General features: G+C 37.2%; 1 protein-coding gene across 2 annotated transcripts in view; it reads right to left on the reverse strand.

Moving 5' to 3' along the window:
- LOC128020972 (RNA-binding protein Musashi homolog 2) overlaps positions 1–24740 on the reverse strand; it is a 154282-nt gene that overhangs the window by 124797 nt on the left and 4745 nt on the right. For both annotated transcript variants that reach the window (XM_052607816.1, XM_052607818.1), the window contains exon 5: positions 21611–21652. In XM_052607816.1, coding sequence (XP_052463776.1) covers positions 21611–21652 — 42 coding nt within the window. The remainder of the gene's footprint in view (positions 1–21610; positions 21653–24740) is intronic.

A 24740-nucleotide genomic window follows, 5' to 3' on the forward strand; every position in this document is an offset into this window, starting at 1 on the left:
AATGGTTCACTGCTATAATTAGCTAACAGTTTCGCTTATTAAAATAACAGATGGACGCTGCTGTGATGTACTCTGAAAACAACATTGGTAATTTGGGTTAAAACCTTATAAATACTCAGTCTGGGTTTTTGCAGGATTTTTAAGCTCAAATGTAAGAATTTAAGACCTTTTTTAGACCTGCCCAAATAAAATTAATGCCATATGAGTGGGGTAGAGCAATTTCTTTAGTAAAAAATAAAGTTTTGACATGCCCTGACATTTGTGCATTTTTCAGTTTTTTATGAACATGTAAATGGTTAAGGTCTAATAACACTGTACTCAGCACAAACTGAGCAACAATAATATATGAGCAGCATGTATGTACACGATTGTGTTTTTGAGAAAGCAATGTTAATGCGTGGTTTGTGAAAATCTACAAATTGTAAACCATTTGAATAAGGCCATATATACACAAACACATACATACACACTTCACACATACATACATATATATATATATATATATATATATTACACAAACACACACACACACACACATATATATGTATATATGTGTGTATATATGTATATATGTGTGTGTGTATATATATAAATAAGAGACCTCTAACACTAGCTTGCTCTATTCTTTTTCCATTCTATCGGTTTTCTTTTTATGATATTATTTAAAAGCCCATTCTATGTGTACTGTGTTAAGCTAACTGAGACTTGTTATAGCACTTCTATATCATTGCTTTTTTTGTTGTTTTTGATTGCTTCCACGGTCTTCATTTGTAAGTCACTTTGGATAAAAGCATCTGCTAAATGAATAAATGTAAATGTAAATGAGTAAATTACAACATAAATGAACAACAACGTAAATTATTATTTACGGACTTAACCCTTAGGGGACTAAGCCCTTTTTGGTCTGTTTTCTCTATTTTTATATTTGGGCTTATAAATCATATGTAAAGGAGATGAAACACCCTGTGTTTGGTATCTATGGATTCAGAAGACCCTAAGCTACCATAAGCATGCATGCAATATGTTTATATAAAGGAAGTATGAGTGAAAAATAAACTAGAGAATTGCAAAAAACGAAAATTAGATTTTTGTCATTTATTACTGAAAAACACACAATATAGAACCGTTTTTGAACAAAGAAAATATATTTTTTCAAACTTTTTGCTTGACAGAAATGTGTTATTGTTTAATCAAATGTGTAAAGAACAATTAAATAATTAACTTTTTTAAAAAAACAGTCCTAGGCATGCCAGTGAGCAAAGCAAGGCCTCTCCAGGCCTTTCCAGTAATTGTTCCAGAGCTTGTTCTGCCGTAAATCTTTTACTGCTTGCCATTTTGATAAAACAATTCTGTAATAATGCTGTATCTCTCACGAATTTATCTCTTTGTGCTCGCCAACACTCCGATCACTTTCTGCTTTCTCCACGTGATGCTGATTCTCCGATCGCTCGAATTTAGCTCTTTGTGCTCGCTAATACTCCGATCGCTCTCTGTAACACTCCGATCGCTTTCTGCTTTCTCCACCTAGATGCAGATTCTCTGAACGCTTAATGATTACATGTTTTTTACTATAGTCCAGCCAGCTTTTACAAGGCTACAGCAGAGCTACAGAGTCCTCTGAATCGCTAGAAGACATAACCTTCCTCTGATTGGGTTAGAAAAAGACTCCTCCCAGCGGCAATTTTTCCATTGGCTGTTGCGTGTTGAATCTGCCTAGCACAATCGTTTTCATTGGCCTGTTTACGCAGTGGTATTGCGCAATAAGGGAAGTGTTTAATATACAAACTGGACACCGCTGTTTTCAGCGGAATCTGAGGAAGACGGCAAAAAAACCTGCATCTCTCTAGCATTAATAGTTTTTGAGATAACTACACATTTGTAAAAGTATGCCATTTTGGGTGGTACCGCCTAATCCGTCCCCAGAGGGTTAAAAACAAAATGCAAACAATCAGAATGTTGTACCTGGTGGGGAGTGCCTACTGTAAACATTAAACATATGCCATTGCCTATATTGTACTGTGGTACAGTTATAGAGGGCCTTCATATTGCAGAGGTCAACTGCTTATAGTTAGCACTGGCCCTAAAGTATGCAGTGTTTCATAAACAGTGTGATATGTATCATATCGTGGCCTCTGTATCGCGATACGTATCGTATCGTGATTTTGCTGGTGATACACAGCCCTATCAAATACATGCTTATTTCACTGCTTATAAAACTCTACAATATCCTTCAAATGATTGTTCATATCTAGCCTATCAATACACTACTTTAGCAAAAAGAGAAAATGATGTAGTTGTTATGAAAATAGCATTGACAGCAGCAGGGAAAACCATCAGATATATCCATCTTAACTGTGCAGCTGATGTTTGTCTTTTCCAATTGCATGTTTAATCATGAGCTAGAGATCAACCTCAGCACGTCACAAGATTCAGAAACCCACAAGAACCAAAGAATACATTTACCAGAGGACACCGCTATTTCCTGTGACTAAACAATCCATCTGATTGGCAGCTCTCCTCATCGCTGAAACAGACCTCGGCCAGACTCTTTCTGTCATACGGTCTCTCTTCATGAAGCTCATAGGAAGAGTAGGTTCTGGGAGCTCATTCAGAAGAACTGTTCACCTGAGGTTCACAGCTGCAGTCCACAGGGAGTCCTCACACCCACAGTGTTCCTTTATTTATGTAGATAAGGGATGGGCAACTGCTGTCCCACTGGATTATATTAGTTTCGGATGATCAATTTTAAAACATTTGAAAAGTAAGTCACAAAGATTGCTTTCAGTTTATGATGTTAATACGGTCTCCAAATAAGGACAGGTCACTAGGTTTCAAACAATTACCTGTTAATTACAGTGCAAAACTAGGATGCGCACTCTAACGTAAACATTTACTAACACTGGCAAATGAAAAAACTAAAAACTGACCATAAAAATAAAAAAAAAAATTTAACTGCCATCACACCACTGCTCACAAACAACAATGGGGACGCCAGAGTTGCACTTGCCTCAAATTTCAAAGGTAAAATGACAGAAATGTTAACAGTGGGTTCTTAGGGGGTTCACCCACTTGGAGCAGTGGGCAGCTATAGATCCAGCGCCCGGGGAGCAACTGGGGCTTGAGTGCCTTGCTCAAGGGCACTTCAGCCATGGGAATTGAGGGTGGGAGAGAGTGCTGTTCATTCACTCCATTCAGATATTTACATTGGCTTGATGGGGTAAAATTGCTGTCAACTGACAACAAAGTTTCCCTTCTGAATTAGCATAACTGCACAGGTTTTACTGTTAACATAACTTTAAATACAAATTACATTCATTATAATTTGATTTCCTTTAATAAAAAGTTAACAGAATAAGACAATGTGAAAGGTGTGTAGATGTGTTTTAGTAGTCTGGTCCCTTTGCAAAATGAGAAAAAAATCTGGCCCTAGTCATCATCAAAGTTTCCCATCCCTGATGTAGATGGTTAAAAACATATTTTATATCTATGTTTTTAAGATATTAGCCTGTGACAATTATGAAATTTGGCTGATGACTAGCCTATTAGTTTTTATGGCTTTTATAATATAATTGTGATTAATTTAAGGGTTCAGTAAATAATTATGATGTTATCTTTTCATTCTTTTTTAGTTATTATTTTGCAGTGTAAAATTAAATAGATATTCCAAATTCTTAGAATTGGCCAATACCGATCCAACACCAGCGCTATTTTTTTTTTCTACATCACTACAGAATATCAATACTGTGTTTGTGGAACTAATGTTCACTCTTTTTATAAAGCCTTTGTTAAACACAATCCACTAAATATTCACTTCCTCATTACAGAGAAAAACTACATTTGAATAAATATATAAAAACTATAAAATTAAACTAGCTGACTGTATAATTTTGTATCAAATTTAAATTATACAATTTAAACATGTTTATTCTGTTAAGTATTTGTATTTTTTTATGCAAACAGTTATTTTTATATTTCTGCAATCTACTTTAGCTTGTCTGATTTGTATAATGTTTACACCAGGCTTATTTGTCAGTGCTTTAGGTTGTCATAATTATTACATGCTTTCAAGGTTGGAAGTTCAAAAAAATCAGTCAGTATACTATTGTGATTGTAGTTGTTTAATAAAAAATGTCATTCATATCAATTCATGCATCACCTAATTTCATTGTAAGATAGGCCTGGCCTACAGAAAAGAAAATTTCTGTCAAATCTATCTAATATAGTGTTGGTCATACTATTCAATTATTTTTTTTACTTGTCTTTGTTGAATAATACAGAACATAAAGGGCTTTAAAAAAATAAATCACATATTAAAAAAAAAAAAAAAAATCGCAAAATGCAAATTGCGGAGAATAGAAAAAAAAATAAAAAAATTATGCAATTAGATTTCCCAAAATCGTCCAGCCCTATAGAGAGTTTTTCCTTGCTGACGATCATAACTGAACGTGACGTGTTGTTTGAAATCAGAGCAGAGAATGACAATACTCGCGGTTGTCTGAAACAAGTTAGATCAAATAAATCGCAATTAGATGGTTATTTAATTATCGTGACAGGCTGAATGAGAACATTTACATTACGATCAACAAAACTGCCAGACCCTAAGCAAGCAATATCGACTGGATTACTGGTTAAATCCCAATTTAAAGCCTGAATGCAACTAAACTAGCTACAGTGGCAGAAAGCAGAAAAAAAGACAGTTCAGAGATTTTGATTGATTTGATTTGCAGCCTAAACCTGTAAACCCATACAGAGAAAAAGTATGAGCGAATCAGCCTCGAGTTTACAGAGGGCTAGAGATGACCTGATTCTGAATCGATCACTCAGCCATAGTTCTCCAATTCTCCCAGGACAAAATGAGCAAACGTCCAGCCAGACTAATTAATCCGTTAAACCAACTGATTTAATTAAGGTAGCACTTCTGCAAGAAGGAGAAAACAGAATCTTTCCCTTTGTTTGAAGAGAAGGAGAGATTTTAACAGCAGGTACAGAACAGGCAGAAACAGCAAGTTTCAGAAGAAGCCTGACAACAGGGAAATGGCTTATGAATGTTTTACTGAATCCAGACTAGAAATAGTTTTAGTTTTTTTTCTTCTAGAGAGAATAACAAAAAATAATACATACTGCAATAGAGCTTTAACAGATATTTTCCACTTTCGTTTTTTCACAGTGAAGGTGAAAATAATGCACATGTGAAATGTGAAATATCCACAAATCGGAAAATATATGATGTTTAATATACAGTTAACAGGGATATAGTATGCCCATTTTCCACAAGATATGGAAAATGAGAAAATTATGTCATTAATAACTCACCATTATGCTATTCCAAACATGTAAGACCTCCTTTTATCTTCGGAACACAGTTTAAGATATTTTAGATTTAGCCCGAGAGCTCTCAGTCCCTCCATTGAACCTGTGTACACGGTATACTGTCCACGTCCAGAAAGGTAAGAAAAACATCATCAAAGTAGTCCATGTGACATCAGAGGGTCAGTTGGAATTTTTTGAAGCATCGAAAATACATTTTGGTCCAAAAATTGCAAAAACGACGACTTTATTCAGCATTGTCTTCTCTTCCGTGCCTGTGTGAGAGAGAGTTCAAATCAAAGCAGCTGGATATCCGGTTCGCGAACGAATCATTCAGTTCACCAAATCGAACTGAATAGTTTTAAACGGTTCGCATCTCTAATACGCATTAATCCACAAATGACTTAAGCTGTTAACTTTTTTAATGTGGCTGACACTCCCTCTGAGTTCAAACAAACCAATATCCCGGAGTAATTCATGTACTCAAACAGTACATTGACTGAACTGCTGTGAACTGCTGTGAAGAGAGAACTGATGATGAACACCGAGCCGAGCCAGATAATGAACAAAACATTGACTCGTTCACGAGTCAAGAACCGTTTCTGTCAGACGCGTCCAATTCGTGAACCGAGGAGCTGATGATACTGCGCATGTGTGATTCAGCGTGAAGCAGACCGACACACAGAGCGTCTGAACTGAACTGATTCTTTTGGTGATTGATTCTGAACTGATTCTGTGCTAGTGTTATGAGCGCGGGTAAACCGAAGGCTTGAATCAAGGGCAATCATCGCCAATGACGCCATTACGTAGAGCACAAAAGAACTGGTGAAACTTTCTTCAACCGGTTTATTGAATCGAACTGACCGACAGAACTACTGGTGATCCGAACACCGATGCAACCGGTTCTTCACTCGTGAATGAATCAGTCTATTGTTCGTTATCTGGCTCGGCTCGGTGTTCTTCACCGATGCTTCATCTTCACAGCAGTTCAGTCAGTGTACTGTTTGAGTGCATGCATTTCTCCGGGATATTGGTTTGTTTGAACTCAGAGAGAGTGTCAGCCACATTAAAAAAAGTTAACATCTTAAGTCATTTGTGGATTAATGCGTATTAGAGATGCGAACCGTTTAAAACGATTCAGTTCGATTTGGTGAACTGAATGATTCATTAGCGAACCGGATATCCAGCTGCTTTGATTTGTACTCTCTCTCACAACAGACACGGAAGAGAAAACAATGCTGAATAAAGTCGTCGTTTTAGCTATTTTTGGACCAAAATGTATTTTCGATGCTTCAAGGTCTTACATGTTTGGAACAGCATAAGGGAGAGTTATTAATGACATAATTTTAGAATTTTTGGGCGAACTAACCCTTTAAATGATAATGAGCTACTGCTTACTCCACCCATCTCTTTGTTGACACCAAGTGTGTGCACCCAAGTCTTGAAAAGTGAAGCTAAAAAAGGGAAAAGGGAAGCTTAATCGCTCCCAGGTGGTTGCTCCCAGTATAGGACATAAACCCGGCCCTCTCCATGTAATCTAATGTGACATGAGACAAACGAAATATAATTTAACTTCAAATTTTTTTTTCCAAATATAGTTTTTGTAATTTCATGTAGTTATGTAGTTCTGTGGTCCTGTAGCTCAATTGGTAGAGCACTGCGCTAACAAGCTCAAGGTCGGGGGTTCGATTCCCCGGGAACACATGATATGTAAAAATTCATAGCCTGAATGCACTGTAAGTCACTTTGGATAAAAGCGTCTGCTAAATGCATAAATTTTATTTTAATTTTAATTTAATTTATGATAATGCTTAGTTATAATGTAGTTATAATGCTAATGTTAGTTCAAGTGTTCTTTTCTAAATAAGTTTGGTTTTAGTTAGTTCGGTTATGCTATAAAAATGGGAATGTGACATCATGATTGACAGCTTCTCTGAGCGAACTGAGATGCCAACTAACTTTTTCAGGATTTTGAGGAGGAAATTAGAGTTACCATACTTTAACATAAGCCTCTTGTACAGCAATCAGCAGACAAAAATTGTAGCAGTCAGTCTAATTGAAAGAAGGTCAGGGGCGTGTGTTTGCGATCAACTCTACGCGAGTGTGGGTGGGATGAGGCTCCCCTTTGCTCACTACTGCGCAATGGAAAACAGTAGGGGTGTAACAGTGAGTGTATTCGTACCGGACCGTTTCATTACAGGGCTTTCAGTACGGTGCACGTGTGTACCGAATGACCAAATGCAATATTTTGTGTGTGGAAAAAGGTACATTGTGTTTCCAAACGAACATATTAAGTGGCGGAAGTCTCCGCGTTCAGCGCAAATCCCGCCCTGCAGCTGATTCTAAGGCCGGCGAAACACTGGATGCGTGGCGCAAGCGTCTCAGCTGCGTGTCCTGTCCATTTTGAATTCGGCTCCCATGTTAACAGGTTAGAGCTTGGAGACTGCATGCGTGAAAAGAATGCTAGGATGCTAGAAATAGAACCGACGACTATTTTTCACGCGACACGCGAGCGTGTCAGAAGCGTTCCAGGCAAAATATAATAGGAAAATATGTTTAAATGTCATTTTGTACGCATATTTTGTACACAAATATATATTAATTCATGACATTTTGATGTTTGAAAGTCTATACACACCAGAATCGTGCCTGATGCGGCTCGGACGCGCTGCTGCTAATGTAGGTGACTAAAGGGAGGCTGCCGACAGACCAGGATCTTGTCTTCACGACAACAATATCTATACTTCATGTTGAGCATAAATATAAAGCCTACTGATAAAAGGACAACGTCAACAGTATTGACAGCAAAATAGACTATGTTTGACAAGAGCAATATGCCAGTGTGTCACCGGCCTAAGATTTTCAAAAGGCATCACGCGAGTGTGAACATCACTACAAGGAAAAAAAATGACTGTAATTCAAACGTAGTGCCCGTCTGCATTTAAACAGACCTTTGCTCTTCATTCCGATCGGGCGAACACAATAACGAAATATTAGCAGGTCTAAAAACTGAAATGGTTGATGCTGCACTTTACACTTTGGAAAAGTTTTATATATTTTTTAAATATGAGCAGACCTACAAGCTGGGATTGGTAATGCTGCACTGTAATCATTTATTTATATTTTTCATTATTATATGATATTGGTTTGAGACAGATTATTTTATTTAGTGGAGAACTTTGCAGCAGTATTTTGTTTCTTATTCTTTTTTCATTTTATATATATTCTATTAAAAAGTATTTAAAAAAAAATGTTAAAAAAAGTTTATAGTAATAAACAACCTGCAGTTTAATGTTTGCATTTCTTTCCCTTACTGTAACGAAAATGAGCCGAAACGTGACTTTAAAACCGAGGTACGTACCGAACCGTGATTTTTGCGTACCGTTACACCCCTAGAAAACAGTGAAGTTGCGTCGTCCATCTTTTTTACAGTCTATGGTCAACACGAGACATGTGAATTGCTGCCTTAGACTGCATATATGGATCGGTGGTGTTCTTATTCAGATAGCCAACTATCAACAAAGAAACAGGCTGCCAAGTTAAACAGCTCACTGGATGACACTTTTGCAGACTCAAACAGTACATAAACTGGCTGTGGGTTTTTTTTTGTTTTGTTTTTTTTTTTTTCAGCTTTTCTGGCCTTACAGACACACCACAAACTAAACTTAATGCAAAAAAAAGCTATAAGGACCAATGAGATTTCATGGCTGGTGGTGCTTTCCAGCATAAAGGTGCATTTACATGACTATAAACAGGCCTTAATTATGCATATGAGAGTGCTTGTCCTTCATGTTAAAGCAGACTTCGCAGGAAAAAAAATGCATATTTCTCTCAAACAAAAAGTAAATGGCACAAAACTAAACCAGAACTTGAGCTGAATGGGTAAAACTCGTCCTTCTCAACAGGCCTCCATGAATCTGAAAGTTATGGTACGATATGGGAACACAGAAAAAACAGACTTCTCTTTTGATTTGACAGGGGACTTGTCAAAGACAATCACCCTGTAGCTCTGCCCGGAGCAGCCTGCGATCTATTCCTGTCTCTCACAGCAAAAAGAAAAGCCGCTGAACAACAGAAATCCCCTCAGAAAAGAAATAAGTCTACAGTGAGCACAGAACAAAAGCATAGAGATAGAGAAAGAGAGAGAGTGAGAGAGTGAGCGAGAGAGTCCAGTTGTTTGTTCAGACCCATGGTCCATCACTTTGATCTGGGCTGATCGAGCAGCTGTGTACTGGACAAAATCTTGGCTTAAACCCCTGTCTACATCTAATAAACCCAAATCCAGCAGCCGGATATCAGCCTCTGTCTGTGTTCCCTCCTGCAGTTGTGGAAATGTCTTGTTATTGCTGCTCTCTCTCTATTGATCGGGGTGTAATTGCTCTAAAACTCTGTTTGAAGGCACTTCCTCTTTCCATGTGGTGTTGAGGGCATACTGGGTTTTCTCAAACATCTCAAACAACAAGCCACGATCTTTCCCAGAGATATTAAAGCTCTAGACCCATGCTTTGCACGATACCGCCACATACACAGAGCCAATGCCTTCTGAAAAGTGTTCTTAAGCATATGTATCTAGTCTGAGTGGACCATCGAATACAGTCAGCTCCAAGATGAGCCCTTCCTTTGTGAAGATTGCAGTTCCTGTGCCAGGATTAGCATTAAAGAGGTAGTTTAAAAACTGTAAATTCTGTCATGATCTCACACTCCTTATTCATTACAAACTTGCAAGACTTATGCTACATTTACACTAGTGCGTTTTCATTTTAAAATGCATAACTTTTCTTACTGTTCCGCTTGAAAACTGAGATATTTGAAAACAATTCAGACCCTGTTTTAGTTTGAATACTCTAGGGTTAGGGCTGAATGATTAATCAAATATAAAATCACAAAGGTGATAAATTGCGATTAGGAAGAAACCTAGTCATGCGTATCTTTCAGTGAAGCATGGTTCAGTAATCAGTATAGACCCCTTTTGCGCGGACGTCACAGGTACATCACGGCGCTAGCTGGAGGCAAAATAAACGTAAAAGTGGAGGCGGCTAATACAAACCAACACAGGGTCGGCTACTCAAATGGAGTAAAAAGGAGCTTAAAATGTCGTCTTGTTGTGTTGTTGGTTGCCAGAATCGACGGAGAACATTTTATATACATTGTTGTGATTAATTGTGACCGGAATTTAAGGACATGGTAAGAAAGAATAAATAAAGTAAGTTTATAATTAATTTGCAGTCTTCGGAATTTTTTTTTTTCTAGAAAATATTTACATCTTAATAATAATTTTACTGTAATGTCACTCTTTATTTAATCTAAGGATGTATACGCCCTCAGTTTCTCTTTACTTTACACGCTCGGTTTCTCTATCAGGTAACGTTAAGTGTAGATGTCAGGCCACTCAATCGGAGGTAAACCTGTCAGATCGTCCATCCAATGAGTGATTGTGTACGGGTCAACCAATCTGGTTCCGTCCGTTAAAGTTAACTTTTTCAAATAATTAACGCGGTCCCGGACAGTGAGTGACCTTAAATATTCGGATAAAGCAGATATATTCAGATTTTCTCCAGCCACTGTTAAAAAAACAAGCTAAGAAAACTCGCTAGCTACCATTTGTTCAAGTGTTGAAGGGAATCTTTCTGCCTCCAGCTAAGCCCCGCCCACACAAATACGTCACCTTGTTTACCAACTGTAAAAGGGTCTATTAAATCTGATGTCAAAAAAGATGTCAGGAAATCCCTGAATAGCGGTTGCGGAATAAACAGAAGATTTAAATGCTTTCATTGATTTAATCTGACCAATTAACAGAACAACGAAATAGGCACTAGTGTAAATGTAGCCTTACTTTCTTCTACAGAACATAAAAAAAGCTATTTGGAGAAATTGGTTCCTTTTTTTTGTTGTTTTTCCATTCAATGTCAATGGTCCGCAAAACTGTTTGGTTATCCACAATCTTTCAAATTTATTCTTCTGTTTGCTGTAGTATTAGGAAAAACATACAGCTTAAGAACCAATTTTGTGCAAATGACGACAATGTATTTTTGGGTGAACTATCCCTTTAAGATGACTGCATCAGAAGAGCTAATACAAACACTTCACAATGAGAAAGACAGACAGAGTCATGTACATGAGTCACGTTCAGACAGTTCCAAAATACATCTCCACTGAAATAGCACAACACACTGACACACACACACACACACACACACCAGATGAAAAGGCCCACAGCAAGATCACAGCAGAGGAGGAGATGACTACTGGAATAAAAATAAGAGACAGAAAGAAACGGTGAAGAAAATGAGAGTAACCATACAGTAACAGTTACAGGAACCATGCAGGCAAATAATCTCAGTCTCTGATTAGGGTTAGGTTCTTGTTCCATTGCATGCAAATGTTGGTCCGGCAGGAGGACATAACCATAAATCAGCCCAGTTCAGAGTGGGACAGCACTGCAGTAGTATTACATGCCTGAATGACCACAAAGAGTCAACTGTCCTTCACTTTTTTCTTGTCTAGATTCATCACACACGTTTTCATCTGGACAGCCTTTTTCGACCTGATGCAGAAGCGACAGAACTAAAGCATCTTTTTAGAGCAGTATGTACATTGGAACACAGAAAAAACACTGTATTGTCTCATCTATGCATCTTATGAGAGTGACAACATGACAAACTTCCTACATGCATTGCTAATCAGTTAAACAGCATGACTCCACCCACGCGGAATCTGTGCACTTTTTTTTACCCTTGCACTAATTGTAAATAATAAAATTTGCAGAGTTCTGTAGAATGAATTTCATTAGGGTAAAAATTGATTAACATGTTTGGTAGCAGAGACCATTATATTTTTAGCCTAGGCTCTTTTTGCACCTGATCATCCAGACAGCATTGTTAACCAATATCAAAATGACCATTTTGGTCTTAAGAGTTTCTGGCTACTGTTTTACAATAGTTAATGAAAGTTTTTTTTTTAATTATTCTTGCCAATTAATGTTGGTCTTCAGTAATGTTGGTTCATTTCAGTAATTTTTCCTAACCGACCACCGATGCTCGTTAACTGATTAACCATTAACCGACAAGATTATCTTAAAATTAGAACTGAATTAAATTAGAAAGGATAAGTGTGTGTGACCCGTTAAAAATACTAACATTTGTTTCCTGAGGATTTGATTTTACATGTGCAAAAAGCAACAAACAACAGAACATGATGATTCACATGGTCTTCATATCACATCACCCACCTGAAGCGCCTCCGTCAGCGGAGTAAAACATATGAAAGCTAGGCTATATATACACCAAATAAATAGGCCTACACGAAAAATATTTTTTTTCTTGAATATTAAATTACGAAAATGAACGAAAAACGCAGAGTTGTGAAGTTTGTTTGTTTGAGTTTGTTGTGAATGTATACAAATAAAAGGCAAACGGTTTACAATTCCAATTATCTTTATGGCAAAAAGGAGAAGTTGCTTCCACTGTTAGAGGGAAAAAAACTCAAGCGATTGCTGGTGCCACATTCACACAAAGTTAAGCTTTGCTACTTTGACAATGCACCCTTTTCTTTATCATAATAAAATACAGTCAGTCAAACATATGGAGAGAGAGATAAAAAAAACCCTGCTCAGTTTAATATGTAATAAAATCTGTGCTGTTAAGTGTTCGTACATCATGATTTTATGCAAAACATTTTACGTGGATATTTGAACGTGAGTGAAGTAGGCTATAATAAATAATAATTTGGCATTCAAATACATTGTGTATATGGGAATATTGTGTCGAATGAGAGACCCAACGTTGGTTTCAGTTTCATTTTAAGCTAAATATATTTGATTTATTATCTGGAGCATTGGGATCGCTAGACAAGGGCTTAATAAACTAATTTTTGAGAAAATATATAATGAAATTACAATGGATGATTTTTTGATCCAAAATCTATGGACGAACGTATTTTGAGAATAGACAGGGTAATATTTAATTTCATGCCATCTTTAAGAGCGAACTTGACCTTCAGCCTCAATGTCTCCATGTTAAAAGGCTTCCTCAAAAAAGCGTAAAATCTTTCAGTAATGCATGCAAATTAAGACAGGGGCTGTGTGGGTAAATGTCAGGCTTGAATTCTGCTGAATTTACTTCTGAACTTTATGCAGAATTCTATGACTGCAGATTTTGTGCTGGCCTGAGCATGATTCATCAGCCCAGTGAGTCCAGGCAGACCAGAGCCTTAAAAGCCTGATTAGCAGAGACCATGTTCTCTGTGGGTTTGCTGTAGGAATAGTATAACCAGCCGAGACCCTAAACCCCATCTCAAGCCAAGTGTTACCTGAAATCCTTAACACCCGCAAACTACAACAAAATATCAGCTGAACGGTCACAATTTGAGAATCACTGTGGCTAGGGATTGGCTGGTCAGTCTGCTGAGCTTAAAGAAATAAACCATAGTTTATTTTCAATATCTTTTTTAAAAGCATAAAAAAATTACTGACTGACAGAATTTGAAAACTGAGCTGTGTTAAATTAAAAGCAACAAAGCACAAAACTTATTGCGATTACTGGGTGGCTGGTGCGCTACAAAAAATAAATGGATTTGAAGACGTGAAATATTACTTCCAACCATTTTTAAAGCATGAATACAACAGCTTATAAATTGTCACTGAACGTTATTTACATCAGAAAAAACAACAATATGCATTAAGTTAACTTAATGTTTTATTGCCGTTTTTAACTGAATACATGTTGATTAGTGAAAGGTTGGAAGCCACAGACATTTTTGAAACTAATGTCTCATTGCAATTGAAAAGATGACTGATCCACATGATCGTGTATCGGTGTATATTTGTTGCTTCAGATGACAGTCAGCACAAGTAGTAAGCGGAGAAAATGTACTCCTCTCAGAAAAACATACACATAAAGGTAAGTAAACATCAAAAATTAGTATTTGGAGCATTAGAATCGCTAGACAAGAGCTTAATAAACAAATCTTAATAAACCAGCATGAGTCACAAACAATTAGACCTAATTATTGTAATTTAGATTGAACAACAAATCTCCAATCTATTTTCTTTGTCTTTTTTGCATCTTTTATTGGCAGAGATGGGACAGGGAACAACAGCAAGGAGAGCTGCACTCAAACTCGTTTAGGCTGTATAAACGCTTACCACTAGGCCACGGCTCCAACTGAGCTCATCCACTATATTTATGCTCTCCTACATGGTGTATGATACCCCTTTCATAGGCCATTTCACACCCTCCCCACACCACTTGTATGCAGCAGTTACAATCTTTTTTGCCATGAGAAGAGAGTGAGGTGTCCAGATACCGTGATCCCATCAGCTCAGTGTTGATCGATTGACTTTTCTCTCTCAATAATCCTGGCTGCCTTTGCCAGATATCGGATTGTTTCTTGTTTTCTGTGAAAAGTCGATGGGTGTCCTGTCTGCTTTGCAGAGTCATTTTTAAAGTGCATTTCTTTTCTTAACTAAAACCTACACACGCCAGACGCACACACTGCTGGAGGGCTGTGTTTACACTTCAGGGTGTTTTCTGCCTTTTTTAAAATGGAAACAGAACTGAGAGTTTCACTGAGAAACGGTAACATCAAGCACGCACATGTGCAGCTGCAGGAGTCCCATTTCGTAACAGACCTATCCAAAAAATGACTCAAAGAGATGAGAGTAAAACCACAGATGAGAGAAAGAGGTCAGCAGTCATTTCAGGGTGATTTAATAGTAGAAAACTATGGCAGAGTTATAAAGGGGGAAAAACAGGAAGACTGGAAAGTTTCTGAACAACCATGTCCTAACCAGACACACTGCAAAATGTGATAAAAATATATATTTTCCATATTAATCAGAGTGTTTGTCCTAACCAGGTGCAAAGGTAATAAGTGATGAGTGCAGGGGATTCTATTTTAGAAATTCCATTTCTAAGAAACCAACAAACTATGTGCTTTTTTATGTTAAAAGGGTGTTATATGAGAAGTTTGAATACTTTTTACATTAAGAATTATACTAAAAGCTATATTTTTTTCAAAACTCTTGAAAATAAATTAAAAGAAATAAGAACATTCAAACTGTGAACTCTGTGAACAAACAAGTATACTTTATGAGAAAGATTCTATCAGCAACTTAAGATATATTTTTTATTATTTATTAATTAGATCACGTACTTAGAACTTTTTAATAATTAAATGGATTTCAAAATATATTTCAACCATCATAGACTTTCGAGATGCATCACAATATAGTGTACTGCATGTCAATTAGAATACAAATGTCTGCTCAGTTGTATTTGCATACTACTTAAGAGCCAACAGAAACACAACAACTAAATACAAAAATATTATTCCAACCACATTCAATTCAAAACTGCATGCACACAATTCTTCTAAAAAATTGAACATTTGCAAATGAATGAGCCTGTTCTTTTTAGTGAATAGATCAAAAGTCTTGAAGTTTTTCATATGACTTATCATAATGAAGGATAAACATTCTCTATACTACCTTAATTCTCGATAAATCCTGATGAAAGTCTCTTGACAAATCCTGATGATCTTGATGAAATGGAATGACTTTGTCGTACAAAACATCAATTTCTATCTCATATGAGTTCTAGTACTCAAGTACAACTTAAAGTTTAGTGGTGGTGTTAATGAGGCAGACAGGAAACAGTTAATCCAACTGGTCACCTCTACTAAAGTTACTCATGACTGGCTGCCATTTCCATAACTAGCTTTCCAAAAGCTCTTCTGATTACATGAGAGGCCATAGTCCCAGTGGCAATTAAAATCATGTCAGTACACGCCATGATCTGTTGCCTAGGAAAAATCTCGGAAGACAACAGTCACTCCGAGAGCACTCCACTACCGCTCCATCACAGGTACAATTAATGCCAACAGCCCATAATAACTGCATCTTATCAAGAATTCACGCATTAAACATCATTAGCCAATTTGACATGTGGATCACTCAGATCAGAAAGAAGGGGAAAGTAATAACGACGGCAATGGATGAGTACAGGAGGTTATATTTCAAGCATGTTTGTTTGTAGCATGTGAATACTTAATATTGCATGGGTGAACTCATGTTTTAAACCGTTTACTGTACAGGTAGTTAATCTCCGCTCTGAACTAATGTGCTGCTACACTGCTGCACACGCACAGAACACACAAGCTTGCACATAACATACAGATCGTGCACACATAGAAACATTCAAGAGTGCAAAAAATGTTCAATGCTGTCCTGTGATTTATCAGCTTAAAAACTGAAAAATGTCTGCATATTCTTTCTGTTTCTGAAGTAACTACAACCCTCAGCTTCGCCACAGTAGAGAGACTCTGTTCCAATAAACCACGTTAAGCCTATTCTTCTAGTTTTGTATTTTTGTTTTTCAGAACAGAACTTTGTGATATTTTAATACATCCTGAAATAATTTAATTTGTGTTATTTATGGGCTATTTATTTTTTATTCCTTTAATTGGACAGGACAGTGGAGAGCTGACAGGAAAGTGATGGGTGAAGAGAGGGGAGGAGTGGGCGCCGACATTTAGCTGCAAATTTCGTCATGGAGTGAAGGTGGAGGGGTGTTTCTGAACATTTGAGTAAAGAGTGGAGCAGGGAGCGGGAAATGGTTAAGCCGAAGCAGAGCTGGAGCAGAATGATTACTGAATGCTTGGAGTGCGGAGGGGTAATTGTTACCTCTCCACTCCACTCACATACTCTGGTCTGCACAGCTTTCAAAGTATACTCAATTGCGGATGAGCACGGACGGACAAGCTTGACACATGTGCAGAATCACCTTATCACCTACTTGACTCACTCAGTCTCAACCTTCATCTTGCGCCTATGCAGTTGCGGCTATCGGTCCAAACCTTCCAAAGACAAGCTTGTATCTGAGACTCTAACGTTTGTAGAAGAAGAGATGATGGCCAATCTTCCATGCATGACATTCTCAGACACGACAGCAAGGAAAAATCTGCAATTGTAAATTACATCACTGGTAACGTCACAAGATAATTACAGCACCATTGCAAAATTTAATTGCTAAAAGTTCTTATTGACGTCACCACTAGGGATTCACCAGTTGACCGGCCATAAATCGGAACAGGTAGGTTCTTCCTTAAAATACACAAATCGGCAATCGGCTTGTTTTTGGTCTTTTTTCAGCCGATTTTTCCGGAAGTGCAACTGCGTGCACATACTACATTGTAATCATTCGCCATGTCATTTGTATGGAAGTATTTCGAAAGCTGTGCACAGGACACGGGCAGCCGTTCAGCACTGGAAGTGCAGAGCTACATGTCTGAGGCACGGATAGCAGGAAGCAAACAGCCGTTGGTGTACTGGCGCACAAATAAAAGCCTTTCCTGCTCACTGAAGTTGCGCACGCGTACCCATCTGCGCTCTGCACAAGCAGAGACAGTGAAGCGATGTTCAGCTCACCTTCTCGCGTGTTGGATGAGAAACTAAACGGACTAAACTGTGACAAAACTGAAATGCTTTTTTTTTTTTTTTTGGTAAAGTAGAACTTGCATGTTTGAAAAGCCAGAAGTAAATGCCAGTTCTGTATAGGATGATTATTTTTATTTTACCTTAAAATTATATTGAATGAATTTGGATTTTAAAATCACCTGCTGTAGCACACTGCAAAAAAGTGTTTCATTCATCCAATTAAAACATTTTAGGGTAATGATTCACATCTATATTTTTTAACTTGAGACAATAGTTATTTATTTGTCATTGGCTCAAGTAAAAAAAATTATAGATGTGAATCATTTTATTTTATTTTATTATTGGATGATGAAACGCTTAGCATTTTTGTTTTATTCGCACCAACATTATTTGATTTTAACATTTTGGAATCATGTATTTATATAGCATACTTTTATTTAATCTCACTGGTAAAGACCTTTTTTAAATTTAAAACCAAATGTAAAAACTAAAATACTGAATGCGGATTAAGAAACATGTTATTGAATGTGTGTTGATTGTGGTGTTTGGATTGTAGAACTATGCAGTTATTGCCTTTAAATTTCACATGGCTACAGTTAAGCTTTTAACACAAAGCCAGTTCTCTGTAGTTTCAACCCAACTCAAAAACAAAAGCTTAATGCTGATGTATGTACCATCTATGTTTGTATTTAATGTAGGCTACTTACTGTGCCGTTACTGCAGTTAATTTCAGATGGTTACGGTTATTGTTTTCAATAGCCAAAAGCCAGTTTGGCCTGTTAAATACCAAATAAACCTTGTTCATGCATACTTTCCTTCTTTCTTGTTTGTTGCTTAAACATAAAATTTTTTTTAAAATTAAACAAATTTGGAAATCTGTATCGGCCAGTTTGCTTGTAAATAAAAAAATCGGTATCGACCGTGAAAAATCATGATCATACATCCCTAGTCACCACACCTATCCAGAACTTTCACTACAGATGATAACATTTCCCTTCACCTCAATAAACCTAACAAAATTCAACCTGCAATAACATAGGACAGCTATAAATAGTCCATAAACAACAGAAGAGCCACAATCACTTAAAAAAAAAAAATTCTCACTTTAGCACAGCGGTCCCCAACCCCGGGCCGCACAAGAATGAATAAATAAATTACATTAAAGCTGCAGTTGGTAACTTTTGGCACTCGTGTCTGGCGGAAGAACATTGTAGCCGGAGCTACTTCTCTCTGTTTACATCTATGGTGAGTCATGCAGGTACTGTGCTACTCCGCAGCATTGCCGACCCCAACCAGACTAAAGTAGTCTGACTATAAACACTTATTATAGGGGTACCATAGTGATTCAGAATAAGACAAGAACACGGTTTGGGAAATGGATTCATTAGGGGGCAGAAAGGATGTTATTCATGTTATGTTGTTGGCGCTGCTAATAAAGTTCCATACACTCAAAAAAATGATTTTTCACATTTGTTCACTTTACCTGAACAATTCATGTTGAATTAATGCCATTTTGGCTATTTTTCAGTTCAACATGATTGTGTCATGTTAAACTGACTTAAAACCGTCACTCGTTGGTTTAACATAAAGTTTTCATTTTGAAAGAACATGTTTCAATCAAGTACCTCAAAATAAGTTTTACACTTCCCATCATGCTTTGCACAGGACTGGATATGGGGAGAGAAAATGTTGAAATAAAGTGTTATTTTATGCAGTTTTTAGTAAAATGTGATAATAAGGAGACTTTTTCAAGTCTAATGCTCTATTATATGGGCATTTTAAAAGACTTTATATTGATGTATTTTGTGCGAGTTACCGTTGTGGTGAAGTGTGGAGCTTGTGGTTGGGTTGAGGACCTGCCAAGTAAGCTAAAATTATAAAAATAGGGAAGTTGCGGCCCAATGGTTAGAGTCGGACTGGCAATCGAAAAGTTGTGAGTTTGAGTCTCGGGCCTGCAGGAATTGTGGGTGGGGGGAGTGCATGTACAGTTCTCTCTCCACCTTCAATACCACGACTTAGGTGCCCTTGAGCAAGGCATCGAACGCCCTGGCTGCCCACTGCTCCGAGTGTGTGTTCACAGTGTGTGTGTGTTCACTGCTCTGTGTGTGTGCATTTGGGATGGGTTAAATGCAGAGCACAAATTCTGAGTATGGGTCACCATACTTGGCTGAATGTCACATCACTTTCACTTTTGTCACTTTCAATTACAACAATAAAGGTTTGAAAATGTAACATGTTTTGTCCATTTATTTAATAGAATTAAGAAAATGTAAGGTGCTTATATAAAGCAAGTAACAATAAGTTATTGAAAATGAGTAAAGTTTATGTATTATACAAGCTTAAATCACAGTTCATCAGTTTTCATAAAATTTATTTAATTCATTTACGTTAACTGAACATGAAAAGGTGAAGCTTAAACAAATATGAACTTTTGCGTTGGATTTATGTGATTACATTGGATGGAAAATTGAAATCTAATTGAATTAAATAAGCTTTAACTTTTGGGGTTAAATATTTTTTTGAGTGTACGAATACACAGTGGATTCATGTTTATGATTATATTTACAATATTTTTATGCCAGTCGTATCATTTTATTTTGTTGTATTTATCCATCACACCTTAAAGCCCAGTCCGTGAAAATATTGTCTGACATTAAACCGGTCCTTGGCACTAAAAAGGTTGGGGACCACTGCTCTAGCGGACACAGATCTCTCACCGAGAAAAATACATGAGCACTACCATTCAGGCAGAGTGCAGGCAAGATGTGTGACAAGAACGATTAACAGGCAGTTTATGGTCTAAAATCAATTTTACATGTAAAAAAAAGCCAGTGTAATGCCAACAGATCTGCCTTAATCCTATTGCCTTAAGATGCGTTAAAATCCACATTCTCAAATTCACACTAAAATAAATCGTTCTTTCCATACTCGTGCAATCAGCATTACGTTTGTTTACAAAAAAAAACAAAAAAAAACTGTAGTACATTAATCTATTAATGATGTCGAATCTTCCTTTGTGGTATAAGAAAAAAAAAAAGATGCAGCAGACATGATGCTAATGTACAGGATGAAGAAACCGGACCATGTCTCCCTAAAACTGACATTTCAGTTCTCATAAACGGCTGTCTGCAAGCATGGGAGTTCATATTGTTTAGGAGGGTCCAAGAAAATAAATAACAGTGCTGCCTTGAAGCAAAATGTATTTTCTTTGTTTCAACAGGAATCCAGGGACCTGGAGTGGGGGGGGGGGGGCATCTGAGTCGTTTTTAATATTGCAAGAGAAAAGGTTAAGAGAACAAAACTGGCAAATAAAGAAGGGGAAAGAACTGTCTGGAAATTTTGGAAATACATGCCAAAAGACTTCGAAGACATGCCCCGGAACTGAGGGCTTTCATCCTGTCTGAAACCTGAGACGTTCCACAAAGAAAAAAGACAAAAAACTAATCTGTAAGGAACTCAAAACCAAGAAACAAAAATCCATTATTGATCGTGATTGTTGTGGGGAAAAAAAGAAAGAAAAAAAAGAACCAGGGTGTACGGCACTTGGGTGGATTTACCAATTTACAGAGTAAAAAGGAACAACTGCATTAGCACAAAAGAGATGGACACACTGACACCTAAGCAAAAGCACAACCCACAAATCCCTGCAAATCACTTAAGATGGACACACGCATCACTGACTGACATCATTGGTATCTCACACTTTGATGCACAGGTCTGCACCACAATAGCTAAAACATCATAATATAATATAATATAATATAATATAATATATACCATATATATATATATATATATATATATGAGAATGAGAATGCTTAAGCAAACAAAGACCATGTCAGCATCAAGCAGAAGTTTTAAAATTCTGACCTTGGGTTGAGCACGTCGAGGAAAGGCGACCTTAGGATCAATCTGTGCACAAACAGAGAAAGACAAGAGGGAATGATGAGAAAAAGTCTCATGAATGCAGTTATCCAAGCCCAAATTCATAATAATACACACTTTCATACTTCAAGAAACCATTCAACACCATCAAGCTTTGGAATTATGAGCATGGTTGAGTCGTATTGGAATTATGACATTAACTCTTTGGCTTGTCACCATGTTAATTTCAGTTTGTGTTCCATCTAGTGAAGGTGTGCAGACAGAAAGAATCATCAGAGAAACTATTTCATGCTCCAATGTCACACTTGCTTCAGCCTTAATACAGGTTCTTATAAAGAGGAGTTTCAAACACAAATCTCATACAGGCAGACGTAGTCAAGAGGAAAAGCATAAACAGATCGAAATTGGGCTCTTGCAGGAAATTACTTGTCCATGTTCAGCAAGGCAAAGGCTTTAGATTGTAGCAAAACTGCTAGTGTAGATTTGAATGTTTGCCTGAGGGCTCTGCAGCATATAAGTGTGTATCATTACAGACACAGGCTTTCTAAATAAAACGCGCGCGCACACACACACACACACACACACACACACACACACACACACACACACTGACTGCTTCTTGCTGGACAGAATCTTGGGAGTAATTTTTTGCCTTCTCTATATGTGTATGTTGTCTATAAGTTGGCCAATTTAAATATAAATATGTCAGTTCACTGTGCTTTGCACAGGATAATTATTCTCTGAAATGGCAAACTGGTGTCCACTGAACTAAACCTTTTTACTCCCATAATTCTGTTTGACTGAGCTGTGATTGTTATCTCCCCAAATCAGGTCAATTAGAGAAATGGATTTTGTAACACCTGAGTATGGACACCTTCTCGGTTATGAATTATTTGTACCAATTTGTTTTAGCAATTAGCCTGAGGCTTAATAAATTCAACTTCAATTACTCCATAGAAACAAGCCTGTGTGAACAGAAACAATATTATGCTTTTGAATTTCAAATCAGTAGAAATTAGGTGTCTTTTTCCATACAGCCTGAGATCAAAGATCCTATTCTGATCAATGAACAGATAACCTTGTTGTGTGTATGCTTGGTCTGTAAATAAATGTTCCAGATCAATCTGATGTTGGTTTTTGAGTTTATGCATTTGCAAAAGGTCCAGTCCAGTACTCTGATCAATAAGCTGCACCTATGAGGTCGGTCCCTTAAAGGTCATCACTAATTAGGCCTATTAGTACAAAACATTTTTACTACCACTGCAGGTGCTAGATCAGTCAAAACAGAAGCAAAACCACTATAGTCCCAGCTATTCAGTCAACCAATGTAAAAATCTTTAAACCTAGTGATAATCTAAATCAAACAGCAGAAAGCAGTTACTAAGCCAATATGTAATTTAGACAAACACACATCGTGTAAATAAAGTTGTGTGTATTTCCAGATGAAGCAATTACTGAGCTTCTCCCATCTCAGCAGTAACAGTTTAATGTGTTAGTGGCCTTTTATTGCTTTCAGATAAAGGCCTCGTTTACATCTGGTATTAACATCCTTTTTGGCTGATCCAATCACAATTGGTTAGCGCTAAACACAAAAAGAGGCTCAAAGCATTTTGCTGGATACTGGATTACTCAAACCATTTTTGTTGGGAGTAAGAAACTACCACATGAAATTTGTAAAGTAGCCTACTCTTAGCTGATTCCATGCTTAAAATAATCATACATTCATAAAGATGTGGAAAACTACTAGTTTATGGGGAGATTAAAATACAAGTAGACATTCTGCATCTTGTTTGACCCATTCTCCCAAATCCCATTACAGGAGATGCATGGGACATATTTATACCAGGTTTAAATTGTGATCTGAGACAAATCTTAATACCAAGTGTGAAGAGAATAAATAACACCCATTCCTTAAAAAAGAAAAAAAAAACTAATAATAAAAATAAATAAATAAAACCGCTTCCATTCAAACTCTTCCAAAACTGCTCACTGCATTCTGAACAACACTATGGATGTGTCCTATGGAAAATGTCATATAGGTAGACAGCTTACTAAGTTTAAAAAAAAATTTTTTTTTCATTTTTGTTTTTTTAAATATGTCTGGTAGATGCATCCTCCACCAAAATTTCATCTTCAAAAAGACATCACTCAAAGTGTTCACTGTTCCAATACTGTACAAAACTCAGCACTGATTGCAGGAGACGAGATAACAACCCCCCCCCCACTGCGTTTAAAAAGCTCACAGAAATCTGATTTCAGCTGAATACAAGCAACACATAGCACAGCCCTGAAACCTCACTGCCAGTCGTAATTATTCATTACTGTCAGATTTACAGACAGCGTCAGACACGCAAGTGTTTCTTGAGCACAGAAGACTTGGAAAATGAAGACAGCGTGTGGCATAGACGCTCCAGGTGTTCGGCAGAGTTTGTCTGAAATGTTCGTTTTGGGTGGTGGTGGTGGTTCTATAAACATACTTAAGAAATCAACGCACAGTAGAGAAGTGTCATTTTCAGAATGCCAGCAATGAATGATGTAACTATATATTTCTTTGGTGAATATTCACATTTTCAGCACTCTATGGATAATTTTTACAGTTTCTTCATACTTTGATTTGGATTCTGTACAAATGAAGAGAACACAGGAATTGAGCAGAGTGAACGGAGTTTCTCATTTAGGCTATAGAGAAGAGGTGTCCAAACTTGGTCCTGAGGCGTTTCTCAATGTCAAGGATACTTCCTTGGCAGGACTGATCCTTCCAAGTCACTTCCTTCAGAGGCTAGGCGGGACTCTTCTTCGCATTCGGAGAACACGTAAATGGAACAGGCTAGCAAGTGCACGTAATTGCGTCATTACGTCAGTGAAAAGGTCCGTTTGAATAACGCTGTGAATGGTATCATTAAATTACTTTGGACAACTTAACTAGTTATTTATAAAAGAAATGCCGATGACGCAACCATTTGTTAGATAGCAAAGCTGCGCGCATAGGATTGTGGGTGATTTGAGAGCGCGAAGAGCGCGAAGGATACACATATGCATCCTTTCCTGTGTATGGGATATTCTTCGAACGAAGGACTCAGTCCTTGGTTGAAATTCCGAGGATCCTCGACATTGG

The sequence above is a fragment of the Carassius gibelio genome, chromosome A10 (assembly GCF_023724105.1).
Source record: "Carassius gibelio isolate Cgi1373 ecotype wild population from Czech Republic chromosome A10, carGib1.2-hapl.c, whole genome shotgun sequence".
NCBI lineage: Eukaryota > Metazoa > Chordata > Actinopteri > Cypriniformes > Cyprinidae > Carassius > Carassius gibelio.